This window comes from Juglans regia, chromosome 5, assembly GCF_001411555.2.
Source record: "Juglans regia cultivar Chandler chromosome 5, Walnut 2.0, whole genome shotgun sequence".
Taxonomy (NCBI): Eukaryota; Viridiplantae; Streptophyta; class Magnoliopsida; order Fagales; family Juglandaceae; genus Juglans; species Juglans regia.
The window spans coordinates 4,729,257-4,746,208 of record NC_049905.1 but is presented as its reverse complement, the minus strand read 5'-3'; the positions used below and the strand labels follow the sequence as shown (position 1 = coordinate 4,746,208).

Sequence of the window (16,952 nt, the reverse complement as noted above, 5' to 3'; positions counted from 1 at the left end):
CATAGTAAAGAAAATTTTAAATAATAAAGAAGTTGTTAAATCTATAAAGAAATTTTATAAAAGCGAATTAATTAATTGTCACATATAGATAGAGATTTGTGGTGTAAGACTTATTTGTAGCATTTTTCTTGATTTAAAATATTAAAATTATTCTATGATAAAAATAATTTTATAATTTGATATTTTAAATTAAGTAATAATATTCACACATATTTACAATACATTCTGTAACTATATTTTAAAATAAGAGTATTTTTATAAAATAATATTACTTTTACGAAGTATTTTACAAACATATATCTTATTTTAAATTGTGTAAAGTATCATGAAAATATTTTCTGTTTATCCTTTTCCTTTCAAATTAAGGCACCCATTTGTAAGTTTATTTTTAATTTTATAAAAAAAAATTAAAAGAAAAGAAGGCTCAAGTTGATGTGGAGGCATGTATTCGGACATCAGGCTCGCAAAGTAAACTACGCCTGTACGGTTCTTACGCAAATGGAGCGAAAAAAGATCATCAACCACAACAATCCTTTCAGTCTTGACTCTTAACGGCCACTTTCTCCATTTTTTCATACCAGTATCCACCAGCTTTTTCTTCCTTCTCGAAAACCAAGCTTTAAGCTTTAACATAGTAGCTTTTAGGGCAAGCAAAAAAATTTGACAATGACGTTACCTTACAAACGAGCCATGTCCCTTCATCCATCCGACCTCGCTTTCTTTTCTCTACAGATTACACTCTACTTTCCTTTTCTTTTATCTTTTCTTTTCACAAAGCTGACTTCAGATAAAAAAGAGTGTTATTCCCTATTCGGGTGATGCTACAGCCCCGCTGGGGGCTCCCGCTAAGGTGTAGTATTATTTTACATATGTTTTATTTAAGTAATTTTTTATATAGATCTTTTAATATTTTAAAATATTTTAAAAAAATAAAATAAATTTAAAACATCATTAAGAAAATACTTTTTTAATTAGAAAGTTAAAAAAAATATATTAAAAAATACTTTCTTAATCACAAAGTAAAATAAAAAATTATAAAAAATATTTTATTAAGAAAGTATTTTTTAATAATATTATGATTTTTTTAAAATATTTAAAATGATCATGCTACAGCCTCGCTGGGGGCTCCCGTTGGGCTTAGCATGTACTTTTCTATGTATATTTTTCTAATTTATTTTTTTTTATATATATATATATATATATTTTTTACACTTTTAAATATTTTTAAAAAAATAAAATAAATTTAAAATATCATTAAAAAACACTTCCTTAATTAGAAAATAAAACAAAATCATTAAAAATACTTCTTTAATCACGAAGTAGAATAAATATTATTTTTTATTCTACTTCGTGATTAAGGAAATATTTTTTAATAATATTATAATTTTTATTTTATTTTTTTAAATATTTAAAATTATTAAAAATATCTATATAAAAAAAACCTAAAAAACACACATATGAAAAAGTACTAGAGTCAGAGCTGCCAACAGGGCATCTAGCATTTCCCTATTTCCCAAAGCCCTTCATTCTCCTTTTGACACCGTTGGTTGGTGGAGTTTTGTTCAACTCCCCTATCATTTTTCCAACCCACCTTTCCAACCAGCTTCAATCTTCCCCATACCTACTAGAACCCCATAGCTCATACAATCTCTCTGCTCCACATCTTCTGCTTTGCACTCTTATTATCTTCAATTTTTTTTTTAATCTTCATATCTAATACAGCAATTTCCTTTCTTTTCTTTTATTTATTTATTTATTTATTTATTATTTATTTATTTCTTCTCTTGGGATGGCTTCACTCTTGAGTTCAGTAAGTTCAAGATGCAGCAGAGTACAATGAAGATGGGTTTGGGTCTTGTTCCTCTGGCTCATTCTCTCCCACTTGGTTTCCGTTTTCGGTAAGTTCAAAGTTCTTTTTTGCTCAAAAGTTCTCGAAAGTGGTTTTGTGGGGTTCGTTTATTGTGCTCTTAAACCATATTTTGCTTGTAGGCGCAGAGATCTCAGGCAAGGTGGGGGTGTTATGGTCCAGCTCGGGTGGGTTAGAAGGTGAAGACCCAGAGTAGGCAAAGGTGGAAGAAGCAACAAGTGGTGTCGGGCAGAACTGAGAAGTGTCGAAGTGAAGTCTTGAAGTGATGAAGCTAAGGCTGATGCGGTGCCGTTTGATGGCCAGCCATACGGTGCCGTTCTAGCAAGGATAAATCTGGGCATTTTATTTTACGTTCCTTTATTATGCGTTGTCATAAAATGTGGTCCACGTCTCTTTTAATTGGTAAGTTCTAGAAGTAGTTTGTTAAGGGTCAAGTGTGTCTTTTCCACCAAATTCCGTTAGGATGATGGCTGTAAAGGGATGCAGGGACTGTGTAGTGGGTATTGGGACAAACATTGAGCAATACTGTAGTGTTTCTTTGGAGGAATTGGGACCTCGAATCCCTAAGGCGTGATCACCTTTTATCTTCTTCATCTTCCTTATTTTCATTTCTTCATTTTTACAAATAGTTCATACGCAAATCTACCATACACCATAACGATTACAAGCCATTAATTCACCATCCTTACTTACATCATACCAAGCCTCAACAGCACCCTAACAAATTGGTACCAGAGACCACCGATCCAATGGCTGATGGAACACGGTCCAAGCACCACCAATAACTTCTGCAACAACAGGTAGACACCCATGAAGAGCAGCTCCAGGAAATTCTGGAACAACTTGGTCAAATGGCCGATATGATGAGGACTGTTGTGGCCAACCAGACTCATCAACGAGAGTAGCATAATGAACGTGAGCTAGAACTTCATGAGGGACGGAGGAACTTTCACAGGGGAGTCCGCATGGAGTTTCCAAATTTTGAAGGTGGGAATCCTGCAGCATGGGTATTTAAAGCACATCATTATTTTGAATATCACCAAACACCACCAGCACAACGGCTATTGATGGCATCCTATCACATGAATGGTGAGGCACTCATTTGGTATCAAGATGCACTTGAGAGTGCTCTCTTTAATAACTGGGAAACCTTCACTCGGGCGCTACAAATATGCTTTGGGCCCACAGCGTATGATGACCCCATGGAAGCGTTAACACGCTTAAAACAAACCACCACAGTAGCTGCTTATAAGGCTCAATTTGAGTCTTTGTCGAATAGGCTAAGAGGCCTTCCTGAACATCATAAATTAAGCTGTTTTCTAAGCGGCTTAAAGGATGAAATCCGTTTCCCTATTCAGATGCTTAGTCCTATTAACTTGAACGCAGCCTTTGGACTAGCAAAAATCCAAGAGGAATACTTATTGAGCACTAGAAGACCATGGAGACCATCGGGTGATTCACATCAGTTTGCCCATAAGGAAGGGGGTCATTTTCATGGACAGCATAGTGGTAACTCTAAAGCATTAGTTCCTTATACACCAACAAAGAAAGTATCATCGATGCAAATGGATGAGAAACGACGAAAGGGCTTATGTTACCATTGCGAAGAAAAATGGAACCCTACTCATGTTTGCAAGCAACCTAAGCTCTATTTACTTCAAGGAGAAGAAGAGACTACTGATGACAAGATAGAAGAAGAATTTTATGATTCTAAAGACATCGATGATAAGGGAGATCCTAACTCAGATGCTGCCCCTGATATTTCACTCTATGCAATAGCATGAACCCCAAATGCTAACACCATGCGTTTGGTTGGGCGGATTAAGGGCATTTCAGTGGTGATATTGGTCGATTCTGGGAGTACCCATAACTTCCTAGAACCCTCTATTGCCAAACAAGCTAAACTTCAAGTGGAGGGATCGACCCAACTTTCAGTTCGTGTAGCTAATGGGGAAAGTATAAACAGCACGGGTCTATGCAGCAAGTTGGATTTGTCAGTGCAAGGTAGCACGTTCTCCTCTTCATTTTTTCTGTTATCGTTGGGTGGTTGTGATGTTGTAATGGGAGTATAGTGGCTTAAAACTTTGGGCCCGATTATGTGGGATTTCTCAAAATTGTCCATGAAATTTTTCTATGACGATAAGAATGTTTGCCTCTAGGGTATTCCACTTAGCACTTTGTCGTTTGAAGGAAGTTCTAAATGGTTGAAAACTGAAGTGACTAAGGGCAGGGGGTTATTCTTACAATTACTCTCTGTAACTTGTGAGAATTCTCAATATACACTAAGAGGAGACCTACAAGTAGTGCTGGATAGATTTTCTACAGTATTTGATTAGCCTAAGGGTCTTCCACCCTCACGGCTACAAGATCATAAAATAATTTTAAAAGAAGGAACCCCACCAATTTATACTCGACCCTACCGTTACCCCATTACCAAAAGTCAGAAATTGAAAACATAGTGAATGACCTTTTGAATTCAGGAGTCATACGGCCGAGTTCCAGCCCTTTTTCTTCACCTGTTCTGTTAGTCTGCAAGGCGGATGGAAGTTGGAGATTGTGTATTGACTATAGGGCTTTGAACCAGCACACGGTAAAGGATAAATTTCCAATACCAGTCATAGATGAACTGCTGTATGAGTTGTTTGGTGCTGTGGTGTTTTCAAAATTAGATTTACGATCCGGTTATCACCAGATTCGTGTAGTACCAGAGGATGTTGCAAAAACAGCGTTTCGCATGCACGAAGGACATTACGAGTTCTTAGTAATGCCCTTCGGACTAACCAACGCCCCAACCACTTTTCAAGGCTTGATGAACGAGGTCTTTCGACCATTTTTGAGGAGGTTTGTCCTTGTATTTTTTGACGATTTACTCATTTACAACAGGTCGTGGGAAGATCATTTAATCCATTTGCAACGAGTTCTTGACTTATTACAGGACAACCAGCTATTTTCCAAGCAATCAAAATGTAGTTTTGGGGTCAAGGAAGTTAATTATTTGGGCCATGTTATTTCCGCAGAAGGAGTGAAAACCGATGGGTCAAAGATTAGTTCGATGCTGAAATGGCCTATGCCAAAAAATCTGAAATCTTTAAGAGGGTTTCTTGGACTAACCGGCTACTACCGGAAGTTCATAAAAAACTATGGCATCATTGCAGCACCTCTTATTGCCCTATTAAAAAAGAATTCTTTCAGCTGGACCAATGAGGCAACCCAAGCTTTTAACCACCTAAAAGAAGGCAGTTTCACATCCTCCTGTTTTAACACTTCCTGATTTTTCTAAGCATTTTACAATTGAATGTGATGCTTGTGGAGTGGGTATAGCTGCTGTTTTAATGCAGGAAAGAAGACTGGTGGCTTATAAGAGTAAGGTGTTAAAAGGGAAAGCGCTCTTGCTGTCCACATATGAAAAAGAACTACTAGTCTTAGTCACGGTAGTGCAACGATGGAGGCCTTACTTGTTGGGTCAGTCTTTCATTATTAAGACTGACCAACAAACCTTGAAGTTTTTACTTGAGCAGAAAATAGGCACGGCAGCCCAGCAAAAATGGCTTACAAAGCTCATGGGGTATGATTTCTCCATTGAATATAAAAAGGGCAAGGAGAATAAAGTTGTGGATGCCCTTTCAAGAAGGGATGAAGATAAAGAACAAGGGGAGGCGTATTTAGCCATGGTATCATTTCCCACACCAGATTGGCTGACGGAACTAAAGCTGAGTTATTCTTCCTCAACCGCGATGGTGACTTTACTGGACAAGTTGCAGAACAAGTTAGAGGTGCCTAAGGGATACTCTATTCAACAAGGTATTATTTTAAAGCGAGGTCGTATTGTGTTGGTACATGATTTTGATTTCAAAAATAAAGTCCTCCACTATATTCATGTTAATCCTCATGCGGGCCATACGGGTTACCTCAAGACATATCAAAGGGCAAAAAGGGATTTTTTCTGGCAGGGAATGAAGAGAGACATAAAGCAGATGATTCGAGAATGTGATATTTGCCAAGTAAACAAGACTGAAACCGTGCCTGTTCCCGGACTATTGCAACCTCTACCCATACCTAGCCAAGCTTGGTCAGACATTGCACTAGACTTTATTAAGGGTTTACCCCTCTCTAATGGATTTAGTGTCATCTTGGTGGTAGTGGATCGCTACACCAAATATGGACATTTTTTTGCCCTAGCACATCCCTATACTGCACAACAAGTGGCTCAAATCTTCATGGATGGGGTATTTAAACTTCATGGTCTCCCTAAAACGATTGTTTCAGATCGTGACACAATATTCTTAAGTTCTTTTTGGCGGACTTTATTTACACTACAGGAGACCACACTGAGTTTTAGCTCAGCTTACCATCCTCAGTCGGATGGTCAGACAGAAGCACTCAACAAGTGCCTTGAGACTTATTTAAGGTGCTATACTGGCACTAAACAAAAGAACTGGAGTCGTTGGTTATCTATGGCTGAATGGAGTTACAACAGTTCGTATCACACAACAACCAAACTCTCACCTTTCGAAGCATTATACGGGTATTGTCCTCCCCGACTGTTATCGTACGTACCAGGAACCTCCTCCACCGATGCTGTTGATCAACTGCTGAAGTCTAGAGAAAACATTAAGGAACTATTAAAGGAAAATTTAGAGTGGGCTCAAAATCGCATGAAGTTGTTTGCTGACCGTAAAAGAACCGAAAGGAACTTCGAAGTGGGTGATTGGGTTTACTTGCGCTTGCAACCCCATCGCCAGATATCAGTGGTCCTCTGCAGTAATCTGAAACTTTCGCCGCGATTTTTCGGGCCCTTCCAAGTGTTGCACAAAATCGGAACTGTGGCATATCGTCTAGACCTACCGCCATCTTCAAAAATCCATCCGGTATTCCACGTCTCATGTTTGAAGAAAAAGCTAGGGTTTTAGATCCAACCTTTACCAACCCTTCCTCCAGTTGATAAACATGGGGATCTTCAACCTGAGCCGGAGATCATACTCAATTGACGCCTTAAACGGCAAGGGAACAGAGCGCTGACCGAGGTACTGGTGAAATGGTCGGGGGCTTCATCCGAGGATAATACGTGGGAACCATTGTGGAAACTTCAATAACTTTATCCCCACCTTGTGGGCAAGGTTCTTTAAGTGGGGGAGAATGTTATGGTCCAGCTCGGGTGGGTTAGAAGGTGAAGACCCAGAGTAGGCGAAGTTGGAAGAAGCAACAGCTGGTGTCGGGCAGAACTGAGAAGTGTCGAAGTGAAGTCTTGAAGTGATGAAGCTAAGGCTGATGCGGTGCCGTTTGATGGCCAGCCATACAGTGCCGTTCTAATAAGGATAAATCTGGGCATTTTATTTTACGTTCCTTTATTATGCGTTGTAATAAAATGTGGTCCACGTCTCTTTTAATTGGTAAGTTCTAGAAGTAGTTTGTTAAGGGTCAAGTGTGTCTTTTCCACCAAATTCCGTTAGGATGATGGCTGTAAAGGGATGCAAGGACTGTGTAGTGGGTATTGGGACAAACATTGAGCAGTACTGTAGTGTTTCTTTGGAGGAATTGGGACCTCGAATCCCCAAGGCGTGATCACCTTTTATCTTCTTCATCTTCCTTATTTTCATTTCTTCATTTTTACAAATAGTTCATACGCAAATCTACCATACACCATAACGATTACAAGCTATTAATTCACCATCCTTACTTACATCATACCAAGCCTCAATAGCACCCTAACAGGGGGTAAACTATGGTCAGCTGGGAAATAATCTGCCATCGCCGTCACGGTCAGTAGAGCTCATTAAATCCCTCAAAGCCAAGTGCGTTAAAATCTACAACGCTAATCCAGAATTCCTCGAATCCCTCAAAAACACAAAACTTAAGGTCTCGATCATGGTCCCCAACCAGCTCATCTCCAACATCTCCTCCAACCAAACCGTCGCCGACCAGTGGGTTGGATCCAACGTCGTACCATTTTACCCGCATACTATAATACGGTACCTCCTCGTCTGAAATGAAATCCTCAGCTCCTATTCCGGCTCCCAAAGCTGGTAAGACATCGTTCCCCCCATGCGCAAAATCAAGAATTCCCTGAGAGCCCAAGGGATCCGCAAGGTCAAGGTTGGGACTCCGTCCGCCATGGACGTCCTCGAATCTTCATTTCCACCTTCTAACGGTACGTTCCGGTCCGACATTGCTTTGCGGATCGTAAAACCGATGTTGCAGTTCTTGAACCGGACGAAATCCTTCTTGTTCCTTGATGTGTACCTGTATTTCTCCTGGTCTTTGAACCCAGTCAATATCAAACTAGACTACGCTCTGTTCAGGGCCGAGAACACGACGTACACGGATCCGGGTTCGGGCCTGACCTACAGCAACCTCTTCGACCAGATGGTGGACGCTGTAATTTTCACGATGAAGAGACTCGGTTATCCTGATATTCGCATATGGATCACCGAAACGGGTTGGCCCAACGGCGGCAACTTCGATCAGATTGGATGCAATATCTACAACGATGCCACTTACAACCGCAACACAGTAAAGAAACCCACTTCCGAACCGTCGGTCTGTACTTCCTGCTCGTCCGGGTCGAATCTTGCCGTCATTCATTTTCTCCCTGTTCAACGAGAACCAAAAACCGGGTGTGGGTAAGGAGCGGAACTTCGGGTCACTGTACTCGAATGTAATGGACCTTTTCACAACTTATAAGGATCTGATGTAGATGTAGTTCGAGGTCATCACCCTCCAGAGCTCCCCAAGAATTAGAGGGAGAAAGAGATAGAAAGAAGTAGAAAGAGAATTGATTAACACTTGAATACCGAAATTGGTCTTCTTTCCAACTTACGGCTACTATTTATAAAAGAATGAATCAATTACATGAAACAGTTATGGAAAATACACAACTTATAACATTTGATGACTTAAACGACAACCAAGAAATGGCACCATTCTATTTATTCTCCCTTACAACTGAACGACACCATTACAAACAGTTAAACAAAATGCTGCATCTCGATCATTCCTTTTATGCTTATTGGAAGTCTTCAGCCCTTGTTCAAATAGAATCAACCTTTCATCATGCTGTTCTCGATCTACGATCTCGTCCAACTTCCATAATTCCCAACCCGTAACATACTCCCACCCATCAAAGCACCTTGCCCACAAGGTGAGGAAACCTGTCACGCAATGACCAATATGGCTCCCAAGTTGCATCATCCACACTAGCCCCCTTCCATTGAACGAAGACATCAGCTACTGTCCTGTTATGAACCTGCCTCATTCTACGTTGCAAAATAGCCTCAGGCTCATGAGTCAATTCACCTTGCAAATCTATTGGAGGTAAAGAAGACAATGGAGAGTGATGTTGACCCAGTTTTTTCTTAAGGCAAGAAATATGAAAAACTGGATGAATAGAGAGCTAGTTGGTGGCAATTCTAGCTTGTACGCAACCTGTCTCACTCTTTGAACAATATGAAAAGGCCCAAAGAAACGAGGAGAGAGCTTGAAAATCCTTCTAGCCACCAATGATTGTTGCCTATAAGGCTGCAATCTCAAATAAACCCAATCCCCAACAACAAACTCTCTTTCAGTTCTCTTCTTATCAGCTTGACACTTCATCCTCTCCTGAGCAACAGCCAAATTACTCTTAAGAGTAGAAAGAATCAGATCTCGAGTCCTCAAAACCTCATCAACTGCTTGGTTAGCAGTTAAACCAGGTATATAAGATTGCAACTTTGTTGGAGGTCTACCATACACCACCTCAAAAGGAGTCAACTTGGTGGAAGTATGAGGAGTGGAATTTTACCACCATTCAGTCAAGGTCAACCAATCAAACCACAACCTAGGCCTATCCCCAAAAAAACTCCTCAAAAAATGCTCAACACATTTATTGACTGTCTCAGTTTGGCCATCACTTTGAGGATGGTAGGCATATGAGTAGGAAAGTGTCACTCCTTGGAGCTTAAAGAGTTCCTTCCAAAAGGAACTGGTAAAAGTTGCTCCTCTATCAGAAACAATATTCTGAGGCATGCCATGCAACTTAAACACATTATCAAAAAATAATGTTGCCACTTTAGATGCTGTAAATGGGTGCTTCAAGGCCATAAAGTGTGCATATTTAGATAATCTGTCAACAACAACCATGATGACAGAAAACCCTTTAGAGATTGGCAAACCTTCAATGAAATCCATGGACAAATCTGTCCATGTATTTGCAGGTACAGGAAGAGGTTGTAAAAGACCAGCAGGATAGAGATGTTCCACCTTATTCCTTTGACACAAATCACACTCCCTTATATACTGTTTCACTTCACGTTTAAGGCCAGACCAATAAACATCTTGCCTAGCTCAATGCAATGACTTATGGAAACCTGAGTGTCCAGCAGATGGACTAGCATGGACAAAATGCAAAATTTTCAGTTTCAACTCAGGATTATCAGGTATATAAATTCTGCCTTTCCTAAATAATAACCTATGCTTGATAGAAAATGCAGAAAATGAAGGAGGAGAACCCCCTTGTAATGCTGCCAAGTGGTATATTCCTCCAACCAGATTGGAGTAGGAAATGAGGTAGCAGACATTAATGTGGTGTCATCTGAGACTGCCTTCCTTGACAAAGCATCTGCTGCTTTGTTTTCAACTCCCTTCTTGTACTCAGTTTTGAATTCATAGCCCAAAAGCTTAGAAATCTACCTCTGCTGATCTGTTCCCACTTTCTGTTCTAGGAGGAATTTTAAACTGTGATGATCAGTTCTAACAACAAAAGCAGGCCCTAACAAAGCATCAAATTCTTACCCTTGAGGGCTTGACTTAGAAAAGCCAATGGCCTCTGACCTTGCATCAAGACAGATCCTACTCCCACTCCACATGCATCACATTCCACCACAAACTGTTTATTAAAATCAGGTAAACATAAAACAGAAGGACTTGTGACTGCCTTATTCAATTCTTCAAAGGCATTAGTTGCTGCCTCAGACCACTTAAAAGCATATTTTTTCAACAAAAGAGTTAAAGGTGCTGCAATTTGACCATACTCATGAATAAACTTTATGTAATATCCTGTTAATCCCAATAAACCCCTTAATGCTTTAAGAGTTTTTGGAATTGGCCAGGACACCATTGATTCCAGCTTTCTCGGATCAGCTCTTACACCATCTTTAGAGATTAAATGGCCAAGGTACTCAATTTTTGAACAAGCAAAGTGACATTTTGACCTCTTTGCAAACATCTGATTAGCCTCCAATGTCTTCAAAACAGTATCCAAATGAATTAAATGGGATGCCATGTCCTTACTATATCATCAAAAAATACTATGACAAACTGCCTAAGAAAATGCTTAAAAACCTCATTCATCAATGCTTGAAATGTTGAGGGAGCATTTGTAAGGCCAAATGGCATGACAAAGAACTCATAGTGACCCTCATGAGTCCTAAATGCAGTTTTTGGTATATCCTCATCCCTCATTCGAATCTGGTGGTAACCAGACCTCAAATCCAATTTAGAGAAAATTGTTGAGCCAAATAACTCATCCAATAACTCATCAACAACTGGTATTGGATACTTATCCTTAACAATAGCTTCATTTAGCACCCTATAATCGATGCACATCCTCCAAGACCCATTAGATTTCCTCACTAACCATACAGGAGATGAAAATGGGGCTTGACTTGGTCTAATCACACCAGATTTGGGTAATTCGGATACAATCTTCTCTATTTCTGTTTTTTGAAAATAAGGATATCTATATGGCCTCACACTCACAGGTACAGTATCCTTCTTGAGCTTAATTTGGTGATCTCGAGCTCTATAAGGAGGCAAAGAAGTAGGTTCATAAAAAACCTTTCCAAACTTCTGCAATAACTACAGTATTTCTGGACAAGAATCATTCTGATTCTTCATGACTTCCACAACCATAAGCTGCAACCACACTCATTTGGAGCCCACTTTAGAAATCATAGAAATGTCTTTATCATCTACTAAGGTACTAGTAGAGTATGTGAATTCTTTAAGACAAATTTTTCTTCCAAGATAATCAAACTGCATTTTTAAATCTGTGAAATCCAAAAGTATTCCAAGTGATGAAAGCCAACTAACTCCCAACACTACATCACACCCCCCGAGAGACAATGAGAAAAAATCAACAACAAATTTGGTGCCTTGTATTTGAATGCCAACCCCAGTAGCTTTACCACTACTACTCAAAATCTCACTATAAGCCACTTTGACTTGCATAGCCTGCCCCTGCTGTACCTCTAACCCACATTTGCTCATCAGTGCAATATCCACAAAATTGTAGGTGCTGCCAGAGTCAATTAATATCACTACCTTCTTTTTATTAATATGCCCAGCCACTCTCATAGTTTTAGTACTTGGAGAGCCAACCATAGCTTGCAAGGAAATGGAAGCTATGTCTGCAGACTCAGGTTCCTCATGTAACTCTTCCACAATTAATTCCTTCTCATTTGTATTAACACTACTTTCACCTATCTCCATTCCATCTAACACATAAACTTTTGGCCTACTGCACTTATGGCCTGGTTGCCATTTCTCATCACAAAAATAACATAAGCCTTTCTTTCTTCTCTCTTGCATCCGAGACTCATTTATTTTTTGGTCAGGTAACTTAACAGTAGGCACCTTAGGGTTTCCCAAAATAGAAGCGCTCCCACATTCGATTGCTGAGAATCACTAGAGCTACCTCTCCATGACCTCTTTGTACTCCAAACGTACTGCTCTTGAATTTTTGCTAAACCAAAGGCATCATTCAAGGAAGAATGATTCAACATTCTTATTGGTAGTCTAACCTCATCTTTTAAGCCACTTAAAAAATAACTTAATTTGTTTCTTTCAGAAATGCCTTTAATACGATTGGAAAGCAATTCAAACTCAGTCTTAAAAGCAGTAACATAATGAACCTGTTTTAAGCATGTTAATGCCTCCATAGGATCATCATAAGCAGATGAACCAAATCGAACTTGCACTGCCTGAATGAATTCCTCCCAAGAATGAAAAATTCCAGACTCACTTGCATCCTGGAACCACACCAAAGCATCATTGTCCATGTGGAATGAGGCTAGAAAAATCCTCTGACCAGGAGGCACTTGATGATACAGAAAATACTGATTGGCTTGATAAATCTAAGCTGTAGGATCTTTTCCACCAAATTTTGGAAAATCTAGCTTTATTTGCCTCATATTAGATCTGTCACCCATGTTTGTGCAATAAACTTCCCTCGTACCATTGTTTGTTTCACCTTTTCGTGATTGCTGAAAACCTTGTCCATTTCTTGTACTCTGAGCATTACCTTCCAACTGAGGATTGTAAGGAAGCTTCGAAAGATCCTGCAATAATTTAGCAAACTTCCTATCCTGAGTCTCCCTTTCTAACCTTGCTGCTGAGCCAAGACCGCAATGGCATCCTTGATCTGTTTCTGTTGTCGTTCTTGCTGTTGTCGTAACTGATTCACAAAATCAAGGATCTATGCATATGATCTCATTCCTTTCGCCATCACTGACAACTGATACCAATTATAATGGACCTTTTCACAACTTATAAGGATCTGATGTAGTTCGAGGTCATCACCCTCACCCTCCAAAACTCCCCAAGAATTAGAGGGAGAAAGAGATAAAAAGAAGTGGAAAGAGAATTGATTAACACTTGAATACCGAAGTTGGCCTCCTTTCCAACTTACGGCTACTATTTATAGAAGAATGAATCAGTTACATGAAACAGTTATGGAAACTACACAACTTATAACATTTGATGACTTAAACGACAATCAAGAAACAACACCGTTATATTTATTCTCCCTTACAATTGAACGACACCATTACAAACAGTTAAACAAAACGCTGCGTCTCGATCATTCCTTTTATGCTTATTGGAAGACTTCAGCCCTTGTTCATGTAGAACTCAGCCCTTCATCATGTTGTCCTTGATCTATGATCTCGTCCAACTTCCATAATTCCCAGCCCGTAACACTGAATGGGTCGAACGTGTATGAGATGGACCTCTCCGGAGAGACAGTGGAGTCAAAGTACAAGCCGTTGCCGAAGCTAATGAACAACGAGCCGTACAAGGGGAAGATATGGTGAGTGGTGGTGACGGGAGCCAATAGGAGCGAGGTGGGGTCGGCATTATCCTACGCATGCTCGCAGGGGAAGAAAACCTGTGATCCGATTCAACCTGGGGGAAGGTGTCACAAACCCGACTCGGTGACCTGGCACGCGAGCTACGCGTTTAGCTCTTATTGGGCAGAGTTCAAAAAGTCCGGTGGGACCAGCTACTTCAATGGGCTCGCTACTCAAGCTGTCAAGGATCCTAGTAAGTATTACCCCTTAATTTAATTTAGATTTATGACATCATGTAATATTTCTTTATTACAGCTTTCCGATGCTATAATTAATGAAATGACTACAATTAAAATAAGAGTAATGTTATAGACAAGTCCCATACAAGCATTTTGTAATTATTAATATAATTTTTGTGCCAATATTTTAGGTTATGGATTTTGCAAGTTTCCAAGTGCGTAGCGCTTTGAAGGTATGAAAAATGTTGGTGGTAACTTGGAAATCGAATCGTCGGGGAACCATAGCTAATGTGGATGAATTAAAACGCTACTGTTTCATTCAACTGATCAAAACGGTGCATTCAGTCCACTGAATCCCTTTGTCTTTCCCCGAATCCCCTTTTCCCTTCGTCTTCCCCACCATTACCCCCACTTTCCCTTTGAGATCTGAAATGCTATTTGCATAAGAAACACCCTGAGATCAGTAAGAGTGAAAGGAAGAGAATATGCAGGTTGATGGACTGCTGGAAGTTGTCAACAAAAGCCTACTTGCATGCAGTTCAAAATGAGCACTGCCTTTGTGAGTTGTAGTATAGGTCCTTTTCTTCGAGCATATTACGGTTACTAATCAAGCTAAAGAACCAGATCAAGTTCAAGATCAAGATCAAGATCCTTCATGAACCGGAAACGGATGTAATTACCAATATATTTCTTAACTCAGACTCATCACGTGTAGTATGTAAAAACTCAGTTATAAATAACATCAAGTCATCCACCTGAAATTCACGGTGGTTTTACAAACCTTTACATGGTATCTCAGAGCCTTCTCTCGGATTAACATCCAAACCAATCCCATGGCCTCTGTCAACCCCACTCTGCCCTTCACCACCATGGTTCATCTGCTCACCATCAAATTATCTTCCTCAAATTATCTCCTCTGGCGCAGTCAAGTCTTGCCGTTGCTGCAAAGTCAGAATCTTCTTGGCTATATTGATGGTTCCGTTGCCGAGCCCGCTACCACCATTGTTTTCAGTGACTCTGTTTCTGCAAATCCGAAGTTGACTGAATGGAAACAAATCGATCAACTTGTGCTCAGTTTGTTACTTTCCACCTAAATAGAGGAAGCCATGTCCGCTGTCGTTGGCTTATCCACATCTCGGGCTGTTTGGTCTCGTCTGGAAAATACGTTCAGCCATAGATCAAAGTCCCGCGAGATTCAACTGAAGGATGATCTTCAAACCATGAAAAAGAATGATAAAACCGTACCTGAGTTCTCCCGTGATTTCAAAACAGTCTGCGATCAACTTGCTGCCATGGGACGCCCAGTTGATGATCTTGATAAACTCCACTGGTATTTACGTGGTCTTGGATCCTCTTTTTCAATTTTTTCCACCACTCAATTATCTCTGTCTCCTCTTCCTATATTTGATGATGTTGTACCCAAAGCCGAAAGCTATGAGATCTTTGTTCGATCTTTGGAGTCAACTCCTCCTCTGGGCTCCACTGCTGCTGCCTTTACTACTTCTCGCATTTTCAAACCCGCATCACATGCGGGTGGTCGTGGAGAGTGCCGTTCCTCTCGTGGGGGACAAAACAATCAAAGAACTCGTCCCATTCGCTGTCAAATATGCCGTCGTGAAGGCCATTATGCCTCTACTTGCCGCGATCGTTACACTCGGCCTCCTAGTGCAAGTTTAGTCGAAGCATTCACTTCTTGCTCTCTTAATGATGGTCAAGATTCTGTCCAAGAGTCCGATGAGCATCTTAGAGCTACCACATCTACTGCAAACAGCACACTTGAGCTTCCTTGTTCAGTCAGGGCCCTACTCCCTGCTGGCTCTCAAGGGAGTTCAAGGTCTACAACAATCAACACGGAGGAGGAATAGGATGTCGTGCCAACAACTAAGGATATAAAGGCTTTGAAAGGGGAGCTCACTGCTATGAGATTAGGAGGTGGAGAGGGTTTTTGTGACGCAAACTATGCTAGAAGTAGTGCGGAAAAAGTTGCTGGAAATAAGATGAAAGGTTTGGTCACGTCAAAGCTATTTTCAAAGCTCTGGTCAAGTAAAGAAAGAAATGGTGAAATAAGCAGCTCTGACATATCAGAAAGCCTTGGTTCCACCAATGCAGATGAAACAAAATCTACCCCTTTCCCGAAGTAGGAAGCAATTAGCATCATAATTACAGACATGGTTTGTAAAATTGGAGCACAGCTTTGGCGGCTAGTTTATAAAAATTCTAGTTGACATTTAAGAAATTAGAAGCCATTGACGGCTAGTTTATAAAAATTCAAAGGCAAATAAATTCTTTTATGCTCTCGCTTATTCTCACAAAAAAAAAAAAAAAAACAAAAACAAAAACATAGAGGTGGGTTACATCTGAAGCTCCACTTCAACGACCCAGGAAGACGAACTGCTTTTCGAGTGGGTTAAAGTAATGTCGTCGACAAGCATAGAGTGGGTTAGATCTGAAGCCTTTGCTTTTTCTCCTCCCACAAAGACGACCCAAAGACCCAAATCTCTGCTTTCTCTCCTCCATGAAGATGACCCTGCGACCAAAAATCTCTGCTTTTCCTTATTTACTTATTATATTTTTTTTTAATAAATCGACTGATGTGGCATGCCAATTCCCCTGCGATTCCCCACCTTGGTTGTACCTAGAATACTCCTTTGTAAATTCTCTATTTAGAAAAAATGTTTGATTTATATAGAAATTTTATATAAGGAAATTTACAGTCCGACGTGATTTAGTGTAATCTATAAATGTTTAAAGTTATTTTTATTATAAAATATATATTTAGTATGTCACGTTAGGTTGCATTAATTT

General features: G+C 39.9%; 1 protein-coding gene and 1 pseudogene across 1 annotated transcript; both read left to right on the top strand.

Annotated features, from left to right (window-relative positions):
* Positions 1-7,585: 7,585 nt before the first annotated feature.
* LOC108996114 lies at positions 7,586-14,370 on the top strand (annotated as a pseudogene).
* An 883-nt stretch (positions 14,371-15,253) lies between these two features.
* LOC108996115 lies at positions 15,254-16,012 on the top strand. The gene has a single exon (XM_018971886.2). It carries the CDS (start codon positions 15,254-15,256, stop codon positions 16,010-16,012), a length of 759 nt encoding a protein of 252 aa, XP_018827431.2.
* The last annotated feature ends 940 nt before the right edge of the window (positions 16,013-16,952 follow it).

What these genes read in the sequence shown, in the direction of transcription:
- LOC108996115 (XM_018971886.2), top strand. Translation starts at nt 15,254, where the DNA reads ATGTCCGCTGTCGTTGGCTTATCCACATCTCGGGCTGTTTGGTCTCGT.